Source organism: Telmatherina bonti (assembly GCF_933228915.1).
Source record: "Telmatherina bonti genome assembly, chromosome: 15".
Lineage (NCBI taxonomy): Eukaryota > Metazoa > Chordata > Actinopteri > Atheriniformes > Telmatherinidae > Telmatherina > Telmatherina bonti.
The window spans coordinates 15,232,558-15,255,662 of record NC_136613.1 but is presented as its reverse complement, the minus strand read 5'-3'; the positions used below and the strand labels follow the sequence as shown (position 1 = coordinate 15,255,662).

At 39.2% G+C, this 23,105-nt stretch overlaps 1 protein-coding gene across 1 annotated transcript; it reads right to left on the bottom strand.

Annotated features, from left to right (window-relative positions):
• Positions 1-1,232: 1,232 nt before the first annotated feature.
• kpna3 (karyopherin alpha 3 (importin alpha 4)) lies at positions 1,233-21,450 on the bottom strand. Its single transcript, XM_079253769.1, has 17 exons — positions 21,342-21,450; positions 18,845-18,889; positions 14,349-14,438; positions 13,239-13,268; positions 13,090-13,142; positions 12,724-12,819; positions 11,280-11,365; positions 9,387-9,473; positions 9,127-9,296; positions 8,816-8,860; positions 8,585-8,716; positions 6,981-7,109; positions 5,323-5,427; positions 5,055-5,126; positions 4,582-4,744; positions 4,269-4,363; positions 1,233-4,154 (listed from the first exon to the last, which is right to left on the bottom strand). Exons 1-17 carry the CDS (start codon positions 21,408-21,410, stop codon positions 4,056-4,058), a joined length of 1,566 nt encoding a protein of 521 aa, XP_079109895.1. The 5' UTR covers positions 21,411-21,450; the 3' UTR covers positions 1,233-4,055.
• Positions 21,451-23,105: the final 1,655 nt, after the last annotated feature.

The window sequence follows — 23,105 nt, the reverse complement described above, 5'->3', positions numbered from 1 at the left end:
TCAGTCAGCTTTAATGTTTATTTGCGGAAATTGAGAAAGGGGAGGGGCAGAGGGTGGCCACGTGACCACAAGGCCAAATTAATCAATCTTAGATCGAGCACATCGAACGATTAGTCCGGGTGAATGACCAGTAACAGGCATAGACCGTATGGTAACAGGGGTGTCCAGCTCTGGTCCTCGAGGGCCCCTGGGTCTAGTGTTCCAAGTGACCCCTTCTCCACCGCAACATCGTGAAAGTGTGAAACAACATTTCTAACATCTCTCAGCCAATGGTACCAATAGCACTAGACACTGTGGTGTAACTAAAATGTACATAAATGCCAAATAATTTCATGTCCAAACTGCAGGTGTTTGCCCTACGTGGGCCCCAAGTGGCCGTGGGCCCCTGGGCCTGTGCCCATAATGCCCATTGGATAAACCAGCCTTGCTCGAGGGCCACAACATTCTATAAGGATTTCAGTAAGCAACATTTTGGTATGTTTCAGTGATTTTTGTCTTAAATACTTTTGAAAATGAAATAAAATTAAAATAATGGATTTTTTTCCTTCCACAATCACAATCATTTGTTTATGAAGGGAAAAAAAAAAGTTCTGAATATTTTTATCTGAATAATTGTATCTCTGCACCCTTTAATATATAAAGAAAGGGTCATCTTAATACAACTAGAAGCTCTTAAACAGTGTTTCAGTGGTATTGTGATGCATCAGTGTTGTCAGGTAATTTTTCAAGGGTCATAATGGAATTCTGTCACAGCTCAAATGACGGAAAAACAAATTTGCTGTGCATCATCTGTGTGTATAATTCACAGCAAGACCAGACATGTCAGGCAGGCCAACAGATTGACCAGACAGGTGAAAACCTACCAACTTGCCTTTGTATTTCAGTTTACATCAAGCTTTGGTAGACCATCTGTCTCTTTCAAAATTATGCTAAATATCCAGAAAACTACCAGACCAAAAATATTGCGCTCTGGATTTGTGTCAAGCAAAAGAAATGTTTCACATAGGAGCCTATTATCTTGTGTTTCACGTTTTGATGGGGCAAACTCTGCAGGAAAGTCCTACCTAAAATCTGAAGGCCAAGTTAGTAATTGTTCCAACTCCAGCTTGTAGAGAAGAGTGTTGGGGTTGGTCTGCATCTTTTTTTTTTTTTTTTTTTTTAAATACAAGCACTCTGTTATCTTTCATGCAGCTTAAGACATCCATGTATAAATCACAACACTTGCAAGCACGAAAGGTCCAACGGCGAAACAGCAAGTTTATTTTGGTTAGAATCAGAAACACAAATGATGACCTGAGGGCAAGATGAGATGGTAACATCCCCTGAAATTATGGCAATCATGGTTTGTGGTGATGAGAATGGGGTAATGAGTGGGAGAAATGGTGCATTACATTGTTCAGTAAGATTGGAGGGGAGCAGTTACTCTCAACAAGAGAGCCGCACTGACCATTCTCATGGCAAACTCCAACAGCAGGGAGACTACAACTTACTGCAGCCACATCTACCTTTAAAAATTCTCCAGTTAAACTAAGTTTTTTTCTATTCAATAAAACATAGTTTTAGTTGAAATGAAAAACAAAAGGCACAATGATTTTCAACTCATTCTTGTCTTTAATATGCACAGGAGTTGAAAGCATCAATGAGCCACCTTAAAGAATTCAAATCTAAAATTTATAAAAAGATATAAACAATCAGAGGCCAAGACGCTGTCTGTTGCTTTTCTCCTATTATTTTATTTAAAACAACTTTTCAATAGCAAGTAAAAATCTTGCAACAAACATAAGCTTGTATCCAATTTGGATACAAGGCAACGAAATCGTAAATCTTTAAAGTGGCTCGGTCTAGTCTGCTAGTTCATAACTGTACACCCTCTCTATAGTTTTTGTTCAGTGATAAACAACTAGTCCCAAAACAAAGCCTGGGTTGCTCATTATAACGGCATCCAATATTTAAAGCCCCAGTGTGACCTCCCCCCCATCCCTGCTATGACCCCCTCTAAGTAGTTAGCAGCCAACCTGAGGGTTCATAAATGTCTGCTGGAGCAGGGTTAAGGTTGGGATTAAAGCTCCAAGCCCATAAACCCAAACACCAACTGGAACACGGGATGGTACATTTGAAACAGCCCACCACCGCTGCAAAGACGGGGGAGGAAAATGGAAAAAAAAAAAAAAAAAACTGTTCAAATTCAATCACAATATATATGTAAGTCAAAAATAAAAAATAATAAAACAAAGAATTGCTAAAAAAAATAAAATAAAAAAATAAACAAAAAACTCCCCAGTATCTTTGACAGTTAATGTCCATCCAATGACTGTCAGCTGCAGCAGCTTTGTACAGGCTTTACGTAAATATTCATATATTCATTAAACATCAAAGAGAGATACACATCACTTCTTTTTTACAATTATTCAAATCGAGCAATGATGTGTGACCTCTTCATCAAAAGTAGTTAAGTACTGTAAAGAACAGGACCTGTACACCTTGTACAAGTCTCGTTTTCAGTGAGCATAGGTCCCCTTTCTGCAGGCAGACATCATTATGCTGTAGATGTGTGCATAAGACTGAAAAACAAAAATATACAAGGAAGCTCCACAGACGTGACCAGAAGAAGCAGAAACAAAAACAAAAAAAAAATTGAAGTGTGGACTAAAAAAGAAAAAAGTTAAATAATTACTATCAAGATGAGCAACTAAGGACGATTTTTAGCTTTGAAGGTTTTCGTTCAACGCCCCCCTTCCGAGTTTCACATTTCACAGGGGAGTCCCGAGAAAACAGTTCGCCCGATCAGACGTGTACAAGCACACGCTGCAGAAATGAATATCCTGTGGGGGTGACGGGGATATCAACACTACAGCTGACAAGTTCCTCTTCTCTCAAGTCTCTGTGTGGGTGCTTCCTCCCATGACAGGTATTCACATCCATTAAAATAAAAAATATCTTTCCTCTGAATCAAAAGCAGGCAGTTAGCAGGTTTACAGTTGCATGTGTTGACAAAAAAAAAGTTATGGCATTTTCTTCACATTTTGATTTTTTTTTAAACAGTTAATTCAACAGAGGTCACATTAAAAAAAAGTGACGTCATTGAAGCAAAGTCCCAGTCAGTTTGCCACGAAGTCCTCTTTTTTTTTTTGTTTGTTTAACCTTAGAGCCCTTTCACCTCTCCGCCTGCCCAAAGACTCTCCTGGGAGGGCAGTGGGGGTCTGTGGTAATCATGGCTTAGCTCTGGGATTAACTCTTTAAACTGTGTGAGAGAGGGGAGTGTGCCTGGACATCAGGAATAAAAGTGACCAAGAGTGTTTGTGTGTATATTTGTTTGTCAGTGTGTGTTTGTGTGCATTGGTGAAGTAACACCAGAGGACAATCCAGCGGAGGGAAAGCACAAAAATAAACCACAAACAAACAGCAGTATTTCTTCCCCATTAGTGATATGATGGCTTCTAACAGAAGTATGCACACAAGTCTATGTGTCAAAAAGTGTGTATACATATATTTATATATATTTATAAATGCATTGTGTGTGTGTGTGTGTGTGTGTGTGTGTGTGTGTGTGTGTGTGTGTGTGTGCGTGCGCGCACGTGTTTCTGTCTGAAATGTGCTTGTAAAGATGTAATTGTAAATGTCATTGTAAAGACTTGACATTTGGCAATTAAATCTTGCCAAGAAGGCTTTTTCTTCCTTCTGGTATTACCTTTTGAGTGATATTTAGAAGAACTGGTGCACAATACCAACAGTACCCCCCTCCCCCAATGCAGGTTGCCAGATGGTGCCTGTTGAATAACCAGGACTCCTAAGAAGAGTTGCAGATTTCTGTAAAGGATGACACTTTTACAAAGGGGTGAGGGAGGGGAAAAAAAAAAAAAAAAAAAAAAGATAGAAAAGCCACCCAACAGTGCAGACGTGGGCATGGGTAAACCCTTCTGTGGTGAATATCCATGTTTGAAGTGATGCTTTGAAAATCCTTCTGTACCAGGTGGCCAGATTGTTGGAGACACATATGAATACCTGGGATGACTACAGAGTACCCGTGCAACTGGTGGATCCAATCATCCTGGCTTTTAGAAATTAAACTCCTTTGTTTGCATGTTGGATGCCGGGTCAAAGTTAAAGGTTCCTCCTTGAGTGGTATCAGGAAGCAAACCAGGATCTTCATCAATCTAAAGAAGATAAAAAAAATAATAATAATAAAGATAGAGGTCACATTAGTGAAAGTTGTTGACAGGGAGGGAAAAAGTGACCAAAGTATGGTGGCGAGTTACTGGCAAACTTACATCATCTCCTGAAAAGTACTGATCAATAATCTCAAAGGCTAATTTGTAGATATCTTCATTCTCATGCTGCTGCAAATTTTCAATCTTCTCCAAACCTGGAAGAAATGAGACCAATACATAAATAGACAAATAAATGAATGAATGAAACAACTTTTTTCTCTCTTTACCAACATGATCTTTAATTCACACAGGATTAGAAAAAAAAAATCCAATTTTTGTTTAAGTATGCTCACCTGACCACTAGACACCCCCTCCCCAGAAGAAGGAAAAAGGAAGCTTAAAACAGTATTAGCTAAAATGTGTGGAAACCAACCTCCACACTCCTCTATAATCTCAGCAATGGTGCTGGCTTCGTCTCCTGCCATAATGAGGATATTCTTGAGGCCATCCAGGACAACCTGCACCACCTGGGAGTCTTTCACTGACAGCAGGTTACAGAACGGAGGGATGACGTTCTGCTCCACCAGGAATTCCACCTACACAAACCCATACATACACACCACATTCATACTTTATTACAACATAGGTACATGGTTACAAGTCTGGAAAACAGCCTTGAAAATCATTCTCAATGATGTTGATTTGTTATTTCCTAGCTTCTTCCCTCAATTATCACTTAGTAAAAAACAATATGTTCCAAGTTCAGATTAACATTTACTATTTATGGACTAAATTTAAGTTTGGAAGCAAGTTTTAAAAAAAAAAAATCACCTTCTTCATTGCAGGAAATGTACTTGAACACAAAGCTAAATATTTCTATAACATTGATCCAAAAGCCCATCTCACCTGGTCTTTTCTTCCACTGATAGTGAGGTTGCTGATGGCCCATGCTGCCTCCTTCTGAGTGCCAAAGTCTCCCTGTAGAGAACCAGGCTGTCACAAACATGTACTACCACAGCGAGTAAAAATCTAGACCACATTCAGAGGCCATTTCTGAGGTTTTGTTGCTACAAAGCTAAAACCTATCAGCCATATTGTTTGGTTACATTTGTAAGTAAAAATGAAAAACTATAAGGCATAATTTTCTCCTCCTCCTCCACCACCATGCACAAACCTTAGCCAGTTGGTGAATGATCATAGGAATCAGACCGGCATCAATCACAGCTTGGACCTGCTGCTGGTTCCCAGCTGTAATGTTGGAGAGAAACCAGACTGCTTCCTGCAAACAAACCCAATCACAGATGGTCAGGTGCGGCACCAAAACTTTCACAAATATTCTAAGAAGCTTTGTTTGTGATTCAGTAGACTCTACATTACTCTGCATAACAGATCTGAAACCAAAGAGTAAAATCTTACTCCAAGGGTAGGAATCTATTATGTTTTCCCCCACACAGAGGGAATGAACAAATGCATTTTCACTGATGGCACCCCGATCAAAGGGTTGAAGACATCTGCAGGATGAGTTTTCACTCTATCAAAGGCCAATACTTTAAACCTCTACTGTAGGGCTGGGCGATATGACCTTTTAGTAATATCCCGATAGTTTTATGGCATGTCACGATGTTACCTTAGCCTTGAATTAATGCTTTGGTGCATACAATCACATCAGTAAGATGATTTTGTGTCTCCATTAAAACATAATTGCTCATACTGCATTAAGATATGCGGATTTTAAACATTCATGCCAAAAGGATGAAATTGTAACGAAGCAAACTGATCAAAACCGTATTTATTGAAAAGTTAAAGCAGTGGCACAAACATGTCATTTTAAAACAAAATAAAGTGACTTTGCATGATGTAATGAATGCAACGTATGAAAATACGTGCTCTAGGGGGGGACTTTTCAAATGATGAACTATTATAAGGCTTTGCTTTATGGATATGTTTTTGAGTTGTCGTGTATTTTTTTTTAATCACAGAGTTTAGCGTAGAAATCAGTCTTATAATACAGGCAGAATGTCCTCGTATCGTCTCCAATAAATGGCTTCAGCCAGCTTTTAATTCAGGATTTGATTCCCACTGCTTTCTGTACTTTCTAGAGACATGACGAGCTAGATAAATACGCTTGTGTCACACACACAGTGGATGAGGTGAGTAAGTGACAGAGGCTGTGAATGTTATCAAATAGAATTAATTATTTTTGCGTGACGTGAAAAACTTTGTAATTTACGTCCCACTCTGTAATCCGGAGCGGGATCAGTGGCGGATTTGGCTGTTCATTGTGACTGTAGGTGGAGTCGTGCAGGAGTCCTCTCTGCTCCTCTGCAGCCGGAGCGACTGAGTGCTTTAGGACGGGGAGAGACTCTCGTTCTGACAATAACTTTACAATATGCGCTTTAAAGTCAGTCGCCAAAACACCAGGAAAGTTTCTAATAACTCCAGTAAAAGTCGCTAGATTTGTCGCTTTTCACAAAAAAAGTCACCAGATTTAGCAAGAAAGTTGCCAAGTTGGCAACAGTGGCTACACGCTGCCTCTCATGACGTAGCACGTAGCTCACGTTATGTACGTAACTAGGTGCGCTTGCTTTAACTCTCTGTGCAAAGCGGTGCAGAGTCAAGGGGGGAGTGAGAAAATCCCGCCCATAGCTAAGAACACCTGCGTGACAACAGGATACTCGAATATGACGAATATAGACATTTTCTATATCGCACAGAGGACTAGCCACGATATCTCGAGTATATTCGATATATCGCCCAGCCCTACTCTACTGCAGTCTTAACTACATAAAAACAAAGACAGGAAGTAAAAAGATGAGGCTGCAGTTTTCATACCTTGTTGATCTTCTCTTTAGGGTGTGTGAGCAGGTTGGGGAAGTGTGAAAGGACATCACAGTTAAGAACCACCTGTGTCTGTTCGTCTGTTCCTGTCACAATGTTTCCCACTGCCCTCAGAGCTGCCGTCTGAGTTTGAGGAAAAACAAACAAGTTTTATTAACTTTATAAATTATTCCCTGTGGATGACAAACATGACCCAGGTCCCATTGTGTGCAACTGCTGGTCCCATAGTGGACATGAAGCAAACCTAGAGAATAACAATGTTATCGGCACAATATCAGAATCGACTGATACTTTCTTTAAAATGAAGACATAAACCATTCTACAGATATAATAATGTAATAATGTCTGGTGGTTGGCTCGTCACCTGCAGCTAGCTTACATATGACCTGCAAAACTCAGAATGTCAGCAGTGTGAAACGCTGGAACTCCAAGAGTTACAGAAACTTCCATAAGTCTGTCCCGGCCCAGTTTAAGCCTGTGACATACGGCACTAGAAACTAGGGCTGGGCGATTAATTGGATTTTTATCTTAATTATGATCTGGGTTTTAAACAATCATAAAAATAAAAGGATGCGATTGTTTTTCTCTTTGCAGTTTCCTCTCCTGCTGTCTTCAGTTGCCAATCGAGCGTCACTGGCATTGCAGCGCTGTGCTGTAAACTCCTCCCACAGCCGCTTTGTGGGCCACCACGACGCGCAGCATTGTTTAATCCTTACTTATATTATCTATTCAGTTTACATCAGTATTTGCACTTTGTAAAGACAAAGCTTCATGTGATTTGTTTGTTTTCTGAAAATTGTGGAATCCTAAAGACATTGTTTTAAAAGTCACGGTTTGATGTTAAATAAAAATTACATTGTTAAAGACAAAAGGATAATCGTGTTAAATAATCGAGATCTCAAGTCAGTCAGTCAGTTTCAGTCAAAATAATTGTGATTATAATTTTTGCCATAATCGAGCAGCCCAACTAGAAGCAAAAACTTTGTTCTTGCTCTCAACGCCACAAGAACAAGAAAAAATGTCTTATGTCTGGTCAATTTGTTCTGCATGAGATCTTGGTCTGCAACGGGGCGGGGATCACTGCGGGCAGCGAGGTTGATGCTTTTATGTGAAATGAACCCAGTTAACCCAGTTAATTCCCGTTTAACAAAAAACCTGGTTACAACCAAATGAGTTGTAAAAGGCCACATTTTAATTCTGTTTTTAATTTGTGAAAAACTTTGTGCTGCGTTTAATTCAGTGTTTCTCAATTCCGGTCCTCGGGACCCCCTGCCCTGCATGTTTTATAGGCAACCCGACCTGAACACACCAAAATGAAATAAAAGGCTCGTTAACAGGCTGCAAAGAACTTGATGAGGAAGTTCAATAGTCTGACTCAGGTGCTTTGGAGGAGGAATGTGTCTAAAACAAGCAGGTCAGGGGGGTCTGAGGACCGGAACTGAGAAACACTGGTTTAATCGTATGAAAAGGGCTTTATAAAGGGCTGATTGATTGATAAAATATAGGCATATTGGATATCAGCCAAAACACCATTGTGCATCACCAGCAAAATCTTATTTATAAGCTCTGTTTAAAAAAAAATTTAAAAAAAGTCTTACCTGAACTTTCACCTCCTGATGGCTGAGGAGAGGCACAAGAAAAGGAACGACTCCAGAATCAATGACCATCTGGATCTGCTCGTTGCCTCCATCCGTCAGATAAGACAGAGCCCAAACTGTGTCAACTAGGATCTAAACACAGATGTTGCATTGTGGACAATATTAGAGTACAAGTCATCTTTTTTTCTCGTAATATGGACAAATCAGAAAACACAAAATACTGATACTTACATTTATATCAGTGTGATATATTAGCACACAGAGGGCGGGCAAAATCTGTGGGAAAGTAAAGTAGGTTGTGAGTGGGTCTGAGTGGATAGATTAATAAGAAGAAAGAAAGAGTGGAGCAAAGTAGAAAGGAGAGGGGGAAAAAAACAACTAGACTTCACATATCAGAAAACGAGTGTATAGTCAGACATCCCCAGAGGGATGAGGCTGATTTGGCAACTGAAAAGCTCTGTGACTCAGTCCGCAGTGACAGTCAACTGCTGACAGATCATTTGTGCACATGTGGATGTGCACCAGCGTCCAAACACACCCACCTCTTGCACAGTCTCCATGGGTGGTGGTGGATCCTTATTGCGGCAGAGATTAACAATAACCCAGGTAACATTGCGAAGGAAGGTGATTGGGATTGATGGGTTGATGAAAGACAGCAGGGGCTTGACCACACCCAGGGAGATGACATAATCCCTGCACTGTGGACCATCACCTGAAGGAGCAACAGGGCACCTGTCAACATAACTCTACATAGTAGCCTCTAATCAGTAAAAACTCACTTCAACTTGAGGGTGGCACTTACCAATAATGTTTCCTAAAGCCCATACAGCCTGTTCACATACGTTCTGGTGAGGAGAATGTAGCAGTCGCAGGAACAAGGGCACTGCATCTGCATATGCAAACATCAATAAGTCAAAAAAAACTGCCCAATGTGGGTGCTTCTGCAACTCCAATAAGTTAGTTTCCCAGGAAAAGCTAAAGACCAAAAAGACATGAATCCATGACTGTGTCACTACACCTGCAAATAATATTTCATCTGAAACCATGCAGAGTTAAACACCCAATGAATCAATTAATGGTCCCGTGTCACTAGAAAACGATTGCAGAAGTACAGATGTCGCTTCAGGTCCACCATGCAAATGTTCAGCCGTTGCCTTGCAGATTTAGGCACACAAATATTAGCTTGTTTACAACCACACATCGTTTTGTAACTCTGAAAGCATCCTACTAAGATGAAACACTAGAGAGGGACTTGTGTATTTCTACAGAGATAAAACTGAAACGTGTATCCATGGAAGACATTTAACACAGAAACGGGACAAGTAAACATCGAGAACTGAATAATTGTTGAGCTGGTTGAGTTCATTATCTATCAAACAAGCTAAAATAGAAAACAAACAAACAAAATAAAAAAACTATTTGACTTATCTGTCTTGCACATGTCCGACAAGTCAATAACCTTTATGTCTACAGATACATTTGTTTATCAGAACCTTTTTTGTCCAATTTCTTATTTCATGCTCAAGACCATGTATGCAATTCAGACACCAATTAAAAGGTTATATAGGTTTGCAAATAAATATGCACGATCTGATAAACATCACTGTGCTCTTTATAAAATGTCCAAGAAGAAACATCAGCAAAATGCCCAGCCATGGGACTTGGCACCATGTCTTTAATTTGATTACAAGAGTCAAACATCTGATCTCATAATTCACATTTGTTTGTTGTTATTTGGTGTAAGATTTAGATTTTGTTGTACAGGAGTCCTTTGGCAACGGAGGAGCTGCTTTGTGTACAAACAACTTGCAGATCTGTTAATGTTAGCCTAAATGTTTACAGAGTGTAAATGCATTTGTTTTCGATGTAGTTCATGTTCTCACATTTCAAAAAGCTTAATGAAATATTAACTTAGCCCCTTAGTTAACGAACCCTTCCTTTCAGAGCATCCACAACAGTTTAGGTCAAATTATTTATTTTATACATCAAAATTGTTACAGATTAGGTGTAATTTTCTAAGATATGTTTGGTCAGGTCCAGAGAGGATCTGCATCCTTCCTCTTGTGGACTTCATGATTTATTAAGTCATCAGGAATGATTTAGAAACTGCATTGAAAGGCAGTCAAAAGAGGCTGTTTTGAGGCAAATGGAATTTGTTGATTAAATAAGTGCAAGTTGCTGAGTCATTGTCAAACCCAGTTAGAGGTTCATCTGAATTAATTCTAGACCAATGGCTCTTCATTTGAAACTAAAAGATTAATTTTATCAATGTCCATTTTTATGACTTACGCAAAAAGGGAAAATCCAATTTAAGGGAAGCTCAAATAGATCAATTCATATTCAAAAGTTGGACCTCGAGAAGGTGAACAAATGACAATTTAGAAAGAAAATACTCATGTATGTCTCTAAATTTCAATTCAATGACCATAAAGTGCTTAAAGATTGTTAAAGGATAAATCACACAACTTTCATTTTAAAGTATGTCTTAGACGTATCATAGATCCTGCAATTCAGTCGAGTTATTCTGATTTGATAACTATGTGTTTGTTTGTTTTTTCCCCTCCCTTTTTTCATCTTTTATTCAAAAGGCCATCTCACTGAATGAAAGCACACAAATAGGCTTAGGTTGCAGACAGTATATAAACACAGACTGAAGGGGTAACACCAGAGAGGACAGAATGTGGAGTCAACTTACTAGATTTAACCACAGCCTGAGTCTGTGCTGATGTCCCAGAGGCAATGTTGGTCAGCGCCCATGCTGCCTCAAACTGAAGAGAGGGGCTGTGAGATGGAAAGGGAAAAAAAAGTCAGCTAAAGAAACACAAGCGTTACAATTTCCACAACAGGTAAGTCAGCAAGTGGAAGCTTTTCCAAAGCAGATAATTCCTTTTCCCTATGCCATTCATTCATCTGTTTTTTACTTTGACAAACTGCAGCTTTTGTTCAAACAGAAAACTATCATGATTTCTGGAAAAACTGATGCAACACAAAATATTATACATAAACACGAGGATCACCACACCACCCCACTGGCCAAATGTTAGCAAACTTTAGAGGTTATGAAGTCGAGATACCACAAGTATCATTTTAAACAACCCATTAACTATGATCCAGAGCAGTGGGGTCCTGCTCCAGTTCTCTAGGGCAACAATCTTGCAGGTTTTCAACCACTTCCTCCTCCATCATATCTGACTCAGTCATTATGCATATTTCGGTCAGGTGTGTTGCTGCGGTATGGGCCGGTTGTAGCGCAGGAGAAAGAGCATTCATCAATTCCAGGCTTCCACTGATTACATGTCTTGGGCAAGACACTAAACCCCAAGCTGCACCTCAATGTGTCTATCGGGGTACAAGTATGTGTGTGAATGAGCCGTGTAGTGCTTTAAGTGGTCAACATGACTGGAAAAGGGCTATTTAAGTACAAATCCATTTACCATTTGAAGCAGGAATATATCGTAAACCTGAAGGACAGTGGCACCCCGAGGACTGATTTTCTTAGCGTTGTCTGTGGACAGGATTCTATCATTTTTTATCCCCATCATGCAGATAATTTAAAGAGAATCAGGCGTATTATTTGGTAATGTTACGGAGTGAGAGATCACATATGCTTTACTGTGAAGCTTTCTGTCAAGCTTGGCTTTCTTCCATAAAGGTAAACCATTCATCACTAAATGAACACACAAGAATTAAAATCGCATGAGCACAAAGCTGACTTAAACCCAAAACAATATTTTGTTCCAAGATAACATAACAGTCTTTTGTGGTATGCCACGGCAAAAAACATAACTTTTTTTTTTTTCTTCTCCTAAACAACTTCCTCCAGCCAAGCTGGAGGAAGTTCAACCCCCCCCCACCCACCCCCCGCCTCAATGAACACAAGGTCCTGGGAATTGGGGAACTCTAAGACTCAAGAATGTTGATATATTTGGCTTGGCTTGAGCTGAGAGGACCAGCCAGCTGCCCTGCATGTCTCCACACACTCATGTGTGGACACAGTGGGAAACAACAGTCTGGTGCACACACAGCCTCCATTACATCTAAAACCTGCTACATTAGCATCAGGTCTGAAATAAAAATACACAAGGACAAAATATGAGATTAAAGACAGACAACATTAAACTTTTGGTAAGTGGACTTACTTATCATCCCTTTCCAGGCATTTAACTAAAATGGGCAGGATCCCAGACTTTATTAAATCATCAATAGGAGGGTTTCTGTCACTGGAGAGCAGTTTTCTGAGAAAACACACAAAAAAAATCCAACATCATCATACTAAATGAAACAGTATGTGACAGTCTCTCTCACTCACTCACTCTCACACTCTCTCTCACACACACACACACACACACACACTCTCACACACACACACACACACACAGGCACACACACACACACACACACACAGGCACACACACACAGGCACACACACACACACACACACACACACAGGCACACACACACACACACACACACACACACACACACACACACAGGCAGGCACTCACCTGGCTGCCTGAACAGCACTGAGCTGTATAACTGCATTATCACTGGTAGCATTCTGTAGTGGCAGAAACACATGGTAGATTAAACAGAATAACCTGGTGACAGTAAAGATGCAGTTGCTGGTATATTTGGGAAAGATTAAGATTTTTACCTGTAAGATGGCATCAAGCGTAACATTTTGCTGCAAAAATAAAAATATATATTACATCAACACCTTAATTTGCATATTCCATCACAAAATATAAAAGACTTAGATGTAGATGCATAATTTAAAAAAAAAATTCTTTAGCTAGTGTGGGTAAATCTTTCATCTATTGTATTTTAGTAAATAAGTAGGATCCTATCTTGCCATTCACTTTGCTTTCATTCGCATTTGGAGCTGAAATAGGTCTGATTTTGCATCACAAGTTCATATCAAAGCTGACACTGTGTCCTCTGCATCCGGTTATCTGACACATTAATCTGTGCAGAATAGACTGAATTCTTGGTGGCCTTTCAGTTTTTAGTTTTAGCGTTGCCGTTTCCCCTCCATGGTCTTCTTTTGCCAATGAATTTAAACATTAAATTTGCATGAAAGAAATGAGTCCATCCCATCCATCTATCTTTAGTTGGAGCATCAAATATTCTAGATTTCTGACCATATTTAAAGATGTCCATGCATTTATGAACATGCTTACAATTTTTAAAAAAAATTATACTGATCAAGGCAGCTGAAAACTTGAACTACAGTCAGACTTTCTATGCTTGTAGTCCACTGCAATTAGTTTGGAAATAATACTAATAATTTCATATAAGAGGGAGACTTAAACATCTGTTATCATACTATGTTATTCTGAGTAAACTCATTCAGCTGCCTGCAGAATTTGGCAAGTAGATTATTGAAACCACCTTATCAATCTGCAGCTTCATTGGTAACAGAATTGCTCAACAGTTGTGTCAAGAATTCCTAAACTCATTGATAACAATTAAAAAAATGATCCTGCATCAGTGTGTGTGTGTGTGTGTGTGTGTAAATCTAAAAGATTCTACATCAAAACATCTTTTTGGGAATCAAAAATTGTTCTAATCGCTATTCAAATAATAATTATAAATTTAGCCTCTGCATAGAGTCCTTTCCACACACACACACACACACACACACACACACACACACACACACACACACACACACACACACACACACACACACACACACACACACACACACACACACACACACACACACACACACACACACACACACACACACACACACACTTACTCCTTTGAAGTCTGAGTCGACATCAGAGTCGTCCAGACTCTCCTCCAGGGGGACATTTCTCTTCTTAAGTAAATGTTCATCTCGCTTGTTCTGACAAAGGGATAAACACAGAAGCTCAATTAGACAAGAGCAAAGCATCCATTCATATTTTCAACAATTCTTGAAAGTAACAGTGCATGTTGGTCAATCTCAAAAGCATTTTTTTCCTCATCCAATCTTTTCATTATTCACAATGGCCTCATTTTAGAAACTAAGCGCCTAACCAGAAGAAAAGTGCCTGCAAGCTAAAACACAAAGCAAACATTCACCTTTGAGGGACACTAAACGCCCGTCTAACCCCCACCACATGCTATAAGCCTGACAAGCACATACGCATTCAGCATCAGTCTACAAAGCATGTGAGTCAGTGGTAGGAGGAGATTCCCTTGCCCTACATTCCTGTGCATCATGCTGATGTGCGTCACTGATGACTAATCAGCTAGCGCAGTGCTTCTTGCTGCTCTGATCCAGCTAAAATGGAACGTGCTAGACTTCAGAGCACCTCAGCACACCACAAAAAACATCATGCTTATATTTCAATACCACTAGTTGTGCCAGTGCTCTCTGAACAAATGCTGATGACTGTGCTGCTTAATGTGTTTCTTCACCAGTATTCTCAGACTTCCTTTGAAAACAAAGTATTAATAAATCCTGTGGTGATTTTTCAGCAAAAGCAGTTTAGGAGCTGAAGTTTACTTTATACTGTTAATACAGACTTATTGTTCATTTGAAATTCTCTTACATTATTGCTTAATGATTGTGCTTTCCTGTTACAAGGTTCAATACAGGTTGTGTCAGCACAGCACTTCCAAGCCACAACAGCATCCACCAACTGTGTGCAGGATCAGCTGTTTATCATCTTAGCAGGTGTGACTAAACACACAACTTCACTCTGGGTGAGTTGATTAATTTACACTGATTTAGCAGATGTTTTTATTTCAAAGGACTTGTGGTGTGTAGTCGGACTATTACACTGACTGAACCTGCAACAAGTTTTCATTTATAAGGGTCAGAAAGCTTTTTTAAAGTGACTGAAGAAATGAAAATTTAATACTGATTTGTCTATCCATATTTGCAGTTAATAAACAAGTTTGTATATTCATAACGAATGTAAATGTGGGATCTGTGTACAAAAAATGAGATGTCAGTGATTTACTATAAAAACTGTCTGCCAAACTTTCAAACAATTTCATGGAACAGCACATTACCCATGTGTTTTCTTTCAAACACCCACAGACGAGTCTCTCAGACGAATCAACGCTCTGCAGTGTTTCCACATCACTGTGCAGCATCGACTAAGCTGAAACCTCAGCTGACGTAATACTGACACTATCAATTATCTGGTATGTTGTACGGCCTACAATGAAAAACCCATAAACAAAATGCTTTTTACCAAGTTCAGAGTCTGAAGCTTTCTTCAAATCTACACAAACTTTTCATGAACTAAACATGCGAAGTCTTCATTAGGCTCCACGCATCTCATGATTTAACAATTCATTGACAAAAAAGTGAGGGTTAACTTGCAAAATAATTACTTTTCTAGAGAAATACTACTTCGTATTAAGTTTTGACTTCATAATCCTGGTGGATAAACCTGTGAAATACAGTGAAGCTTATCTTAAATTCATCATGTAGAGTGACAGACTGTTCTACTATCAGGTGTCAAATGTATGCAGAAAACAAACTTAACCCAGCAAGGATGTGACTTAATTATTAAACCTTTGTGATTAAACCAACTTTAAATCACAAGAAAACTAAACAGGCCAGATTTTTGCCAAGGCATGGCTGTCCAGTTTCTAGTATTTCATCCATTTCTGACAGACATTCGTATCATCAGGCACCGACAGTGTCAGCATTGGCTGTCTCAGTGAATGAACCTGGTCCAAAATGTCCAAGATCCCTCAGATTGGATGGGATCTGCTTTTAAGTAATTTCACAAGTGCTAAATTGGCTGAGATCTACGTACAGACAAATAAAAAAACACATTTAACACACTTCCCCTTAAACCACTCAGGTGTTCATTCTTTTATTCATTTTCTAGACCTCTAATTCCAAAACAAGGTCATGGGGGAGGGACAGGCAGGGTACACCCTGGACAGGCTGCCAGTCCATCACAGGACCAACACAGAGAAAAAAAAAACCTTCATGCTTACACTCATTCCTTGGGAGAGTATTGAGTGACAAATTAACTTAATATTCATGTCTTCAGATGGTGGGTGGAAAATTGAGTACCCAGGGAGAAACCCCTTGCTCAAACCAATGACTTTCTTGCTGAACAGCTGTACTGGTAACTACCACAACAACATGCAGCCAATCACTCAGGTGCTGCTTTAGCATATCTCCCAGTATCAAATCTCCAGAACACTGAAACTGGTGTTTCTTAGAAATTTCCCAGTATTTAGTGCCATCCATTACACCTACCATACAGACCAGTTTACCAGTCCCAGCTGATGAAAAAGATCCCCCACAGCGTGATGCTGAGCCACTATGTTTCACAGAAGCGATGGTGTCCTTGGGGTGGTGAGGTGTTGGGACAGTAATTTAGCTTTATACATGCTTTCATTAACTTTTCTATAAGCAATGGCTTTATCTGGCTGCTCCTCTAAAAATACCAGCTCTCTACGGTGTACTGCCTTTCTGTCCTCTCTTATGGACAGAAACAGCTTTTCAGCTTCTTGAAGGTTACCTCTGGCCTCTTCAGTGCCCCAATGATAAATGCTTTCCTTGCCTGGTATGCGAGTTTCAGTGGATGACCCTATTAAAACAGGCTTGTTGGGACCACCCAACTTCACAACTTCATGCTGGACAGCACTATGGTCTCCATGCTTGGTGATGCCTCTTGATTTTTGCTTTGTACCTTTCAGAACATGCATGTATACTGAAATAATGTGACAAACTGCACACAGGGAGCCTTAACTAAAGAACTGTGTGATTTCTGTAACTAACTAATAGCACTTAATCTTATATTTAGGAGTTTTATAGCAAAGTGGGTGAATTTATAGATACGAACCACTGATGTGTAAACTCGCAGACAACAGCAATCCATGTTTTAATCCAAGGTTTAAGAAGGTAAAACTTCAACATACATTTAAAAAAAAAAAAAAAACAGGAATGATTTTCTTCTTGAATGTAATTATTGAGCAAAAAAAAAACATAGGTAAATTGCTTGTTTTATTGTGTATACATTGTTTTTAACTATGTAACAACTCTATATGTTGCTGTTTGGCATGAAAAGATAAAACATTGATCAAATAAAATCTAATTTTAAGATATTCTGGCCCATCTATTGTGTCTGGACAACATCATAGGACAACACAATGGGCTCAAAATAAAGCAGGGTGAAATACCCAACAGTGATGCACTGTACTAATTTTACTCTTTGCATGTGCATTCAATGCTTTTTTTTTAGTAAATATCTCATTTTACCGCACCTCACAAATATTTACAAATCACATAAAAAATCTTAGACAAATAAGTGCAAATATTTAATGGCTCTGAAAATCTCCTCCTGGTGAAACCTACTGAAGCAGACCTACAGCATGTTGACAATTTTGTAGCAACAATTTAGTGTTTTTTCTTAATTTTACTCAAGGAAATAAGTTGTCTTTACACAAACCTTTTAGTTCCTACTTTAATTCAGCTGCCATATGCTATCAATGATGACTTGCATTGTCCTAACTCTATGCAACCAAAGAAATGAGGAAAACCATATTTTTAGGTATATATTTCAGCTCTGCTTTTTGGGGGTCTTATGGATGTAACTCTAGTGACTATAAACTTTATTCTGAGCATGACAAAGTACACTTGTCCCAAAGCCAGAAAGTGTGCTTGAACATATCCCCATGTAGAGCAAACAGAACACTTCTACATGAAAAGGTCTTCATCCAGCAAACTACAATAAATAGCTAATTCAGTTTAATTCTCTAAATCTATAAATTAGTGCTTTGTTCCGGAGGCTGATAGCTGCTGGCAGGAATGATGTCTGGCATTGTTCTGTCTTGCATCAGATGCTAAACCAAAGCTAACCTGCCAGTTAATGAGAACAGTATCAAATGGATATGACAAAATACAAAATCAAAATTTAATATACAAGACTCGAGTAAAAAAACAGCACATCATTACAGGCCTTTACTTAACAGCTAGGTAGTTGCCAAGCAGAAGATATCATCACCACGTGGAATAAAAACCAAAACTGCTAAAGCAACTAGTCATACAGCAAAGTAGCTCTATTTTAAGTCTCAGAACAGAACAAACTGCAGCATTTCACTCATTACTTTTATACAGACTGTGTGTCTGTTTCCTTAAAGATATAAGCATATGAATGCTGTAAGAATTTTGCTTCTTTCACAAGATCTGCAGCTTTACTGATCTGGACTCTGAGATCAGATGGCGATATCAGTTTCTGACTTATGAGTGAATGGCTGTGTGTTAAGGCAGTAAAATGGAAATTTCCTCACCTTTCTCAACTCAACTGTCACTTCATTTCGATGTCTTCTCATAGTCTGTAAAAGAGAACAACGGTCATGCAGTATACACTGTTTTTTTTTACACGAGTAAATAATCTAATAGGCATTATCACAAGATACCAAGCATATTTTACTTTGCTTTCAGGATTGCATTACGATTTTTAAAAATAAAAGCTTGAACAACACAGAGTAAGTAATCTACTTATTTATTTTAGGCCCTTGTGACTCAGTCGTTATGAAATCAATCACCATCAAACTAGAAGGTTAGCGGTCTCTAAAACAACTAAAACACATCCCGGGTGATAAAAGAAAATTTAACACCACAATTAACTAGTGTATTTGCAAGTCTGCTGGGTTGTCGTCGCATCCAGAACAGTTTGAGATGGTCAAAGATCTTGTGACTGTTTGAAGAGGTTCATATTGCTTTCCCAAATAGCCTCTTACATCATCTGGAACAGTCATAACTCAGGAGGCTTTGGAGCAATGAGGTGTCTCCCAATCATTACAAAACAACAATAATGCCACTACACTGTCCAAACAAAAGCACAGTCTCACAGTGAACAGCAAACAGAGAAATGAATGGAGCCCAGCAAACCTAAACTGGTTAAGTTAAACCTGTTATCATAAAAATATCAAGTGGTTAAAAAAAAAAAAAAAAGTACATAAAAAGATGCACAAAATACATTTTGATCAAATACATATAAATGAGAGTTAAATTTTGAAGGTTGAAAGAAATTCATAATTTGGGCTACATGCAACATCCAGGAATACTCAGGTGGGGTTTATGGCAGACAGAATGTGAACTATTGTTTCTACGCAATTCAACAGTACTTTTAATGGGGTTGGAAATGAAAAACTATCAGTTAAGGCTGACCTAAATAAACAAAGCCAAACTGGCATCCCCACCCTCTGCTCTTTTCTGAGTCATCAGTCTTCAAAAACTCACATTCATGCTGGGGCTCCAAGACAGTCCTGGTCAGACATCCAAGATGCCTGAAATAGCACCAGGAATGCACTTGGCAAAGCCTGTCTGTCATGGTAGCCATGTGCTTGTCAGTCTGACTCCAAGTTTCAAAACAACTAGCTATGGGGCATCAAGATGTGTTTATTTGGAAGGCGATGATGAAATTCCAGTGGCCACTCAGATGGATTTGGAAGTGCCACTTTCAGACTTACCTTTGTTTAGGGATTATCTAAGGATTAACAATAGACCAGAACAACCCAGTACAAGTGTGTGATTGTTAGTAAACCCATTGACTGAAAGAAACCATTTCAAAAAAATTCCTTAAATATCATACATAACTGAATCAAGTTATTTCTCATTTCAGCTGGTCCGACAAAGGAAGCCTCGATCTCTAATGCTTTCAATACAGGCTTCAATGTAAATTCTGGTCTCTAAGTCAATGAGAAATGTAAACAAACACTGTCCGATTTATATTTAGACCTGTTATCTTCCTGACAGAGCAGCAAACTACGTTTTCTGAGGAAAATTAACTAGAAGGGCTCGAAGTCGTCTCTGTTTTCGAGGCAGACACATTCATCCCAAGCGATGTTATTGTAGCACAGTATATTTGGAGCATTACCATTTAGACATAAGATCTAGGAGAACATTGCAACGTTAGTCAAAGTTATTATTAACAGGTCTGATAAGTTCTACATGTCTAATGTCTTTCTCAGATATGAATTCATGCTAAAGAGTATTTCCATCGCTTTGGTTTAGTTGGAATTAGCTAATTATTTTACGTTTACTTACATATAAGATGTAAAACGAGCTAAGATCATTGCATAAATATCACACAGAAAACCATTTAGTGTCTTAGCCAGCAGCTCGGTTTAGCTTGCTTACCTGGAAATACATGCTACTAGCAATTTGCTTGACGTTAGCGAGTTAGCAAGGCGGGGTGGATGGGCGGGTGCAGACCTGTCAATTAATTGTAAACCACTATTTTATTAAAATATGGTGACCTTGTCGGACATTATTAGGTAAATGCTTAAGTTGTTCGTAGTCAGTTAACGACCAAACCGAACAAATTAAAAAATGATAAAGCCGGGCAGGTCCGGCCTCGCTTGCGACCGGTGTCCATCCAACAAGCTAGTTAAGGTTAGCCGACAGTGACAGCTACGTCGCTTTCCCTTAATTCTCCTCACTCCAAACATCCAACTACGCTGTGGCGTGCTACCCAGAAACAGAAGAAAATAAAGTTCAGTAAGCAACCACTGTTCAGTGGATAAACATAATCGCCGTCAACGTTTACGAAGAAAGTTGCCGATCATCGCGTACAGTAGCATATTTGATGACGAACTCTTTACGATAGCTTCTATTAGCTAACTAGCTGGCTAGCTGGTAGGCATGCAGTCATTGCAGGAGCCAGGCTACCAAACGAGGCCCACAGACTTTCGGGGGCGGGGGGTGAGGTTAGTTCCTTTTTTCCTCTTTTAATATAAATCCATTCATGTTCATCACAGTTGTGTCCATATGTGAGCTCACCTCGACATCACGCCCTTTGTTTTTAAAGCTCTTGATGCGGTGGTTCTCCAAGCCGGCGTTTTCTGCCATGGCTGTACGGGGTTTAGCTATTACTCCTGCTTTCTGTGTCTCCTCCGTCAAAGACGAGGCACGGCAGCTCCTGTGCGGCTGCTGGCTTCACAGGAGGAGGAGGAGGAGGACGTAACAGTTCGCAGAGTGAGGGGAGGAGTTAAGGCAAACCTGCTTCGTGCTGGGCTGTCCTGCTTTCCACGGCTTCCCTACAAGCAATTTCACATTTGTAATGTAAACAGTAAGTCCGTGTAAAATGTGGTTTGGAGGGATTGGCAGCAAACCATGTAGCCTACATATTTAGATTAACCTATCATTATTCACTGCCACAAACTTTAATAAGTAAATATACATATTTATTTTGGTAATGCATTTAATGTGCAACTCATGTCATCTTCAAATAAAATTATATGAAAATTATATCAGCCATCATTAAGAATCTGACTTAAATACATACATATACATACGTACATACATACATACACACATTCCAGCAACAACTGCAATGCCAAAAAAAGTTGGCACATTGCAAATCTCATTACCACATTTTTTTTCCAAATAGAACATAAGATGTTTTTCATGTTAAATTTCATATAAAATAAAATAATGCAAAATTCCATATTAAATAGCAGCAAAACAAAAGAGATGATTGTTGACTTCAAGAATAAACAAGAATAAACAAAGCATTGTTTCCATCCTGGGAGAGGAGGTGGAGGTGGTGGAGGAATACCAGTACCTTGGAGTTCAGCCGGACAACAAACTGGACTGGAAATGCAACACTGAATACATCTATAAGAAAGGTCAGAGCAGACTGTACTTCTTAAGGAAGCTGAGATCATTTAACATCTCACCAAGATATTGCATATCTTCTATAAGTCTGTTGTGGAGAGTGCAGTCAGCTTTGCAGCATCTGCTGGGGTAGGTGCATCAGAACCAGAGACTTGAAGAAAATCAACAAACTGATCATGAAAGCTGCTTCTGTGCTTGGAGTAACTCTGGAGCCGCTGGAGCTGATTGTCCAAAGAAGAATGCTGCACAAGCTGATGAAGATGATGGAGGATTCTTCACACCCTCTCCACAACACAGAGAAGAAATAACAAAGTGTGTTCAGTGAGAGGCTACTTCAGGTTCGCTGTAAGACTGAAGATACAGAAGATCATTCCTGCCAGCAGCCATCAGCCTCTGGAAAAAGACCTCCTCTTGTTAATTATTATCTACTACAATATTGAATTTCCCTTTGGGGATTAATAAAGTATTTTTCATGTCATTCATTCATGTTAAAACTGAGACATCAAAGATCTAAAAATTGAGATATTCGCCAATATCCGAAAAACTTTCTAAAAATTGTTGAACAAATTTAGTAAAAATGTTCTTTTGAATAAAATGATGAAGACTGAAAATTCTGACATCAAAAGACTGAAAGATTCAGGAGAAATCTCTATGTGCGTTGTACAAACCTCAAGGTTAATAACTGGATGCTTGTGTCTTTCAGGCCCCGAGGTGCCGCTCCAATACAGCACGTATGAGTCTATACTAGAAATCACTGCATGGGTTCAGTAGCATTGCCAGAAATCACTGCCTGTTTGCCATGCAATCCACAAATGCAAGGCAAAGAGGAAGTAGCACATGAACATAACAGTTAACTTGTCTAAAGTCATTCCTTAAAAGCTGCAGTCCTACAGGTTTCAGATGTCTCCTAATGTCTCCCTGCTCCAA

What these genes read in the sequence shown, in the direction of transcription:
- kpna3 (XM_079253769.1), bottom strand. Translation starts at nt 21,410, where the DNA reads ATGGCAGAAAACGCCGGCTTGGAGAACCACCGCATCAAGAGCTTTAAA. An exon ending in TATATCACACTGATATAAAT is followed by an intron (nt 8,717 to 8,815) that starts GTAAGTATCAGT and finishes ATCTGTGTTTAG; the next exon opens with ATCCTAGTTGACACAGTTTG. An exon ending in AGTACTTTTCAGGAGATGAT is followed by an intron (nt 4,155 to 4,268) that starts GTAAGTTTGCCA and finishes TATCTTCTTTAG; the next exon opens with ATTGATGAAGATCCTGGTTT.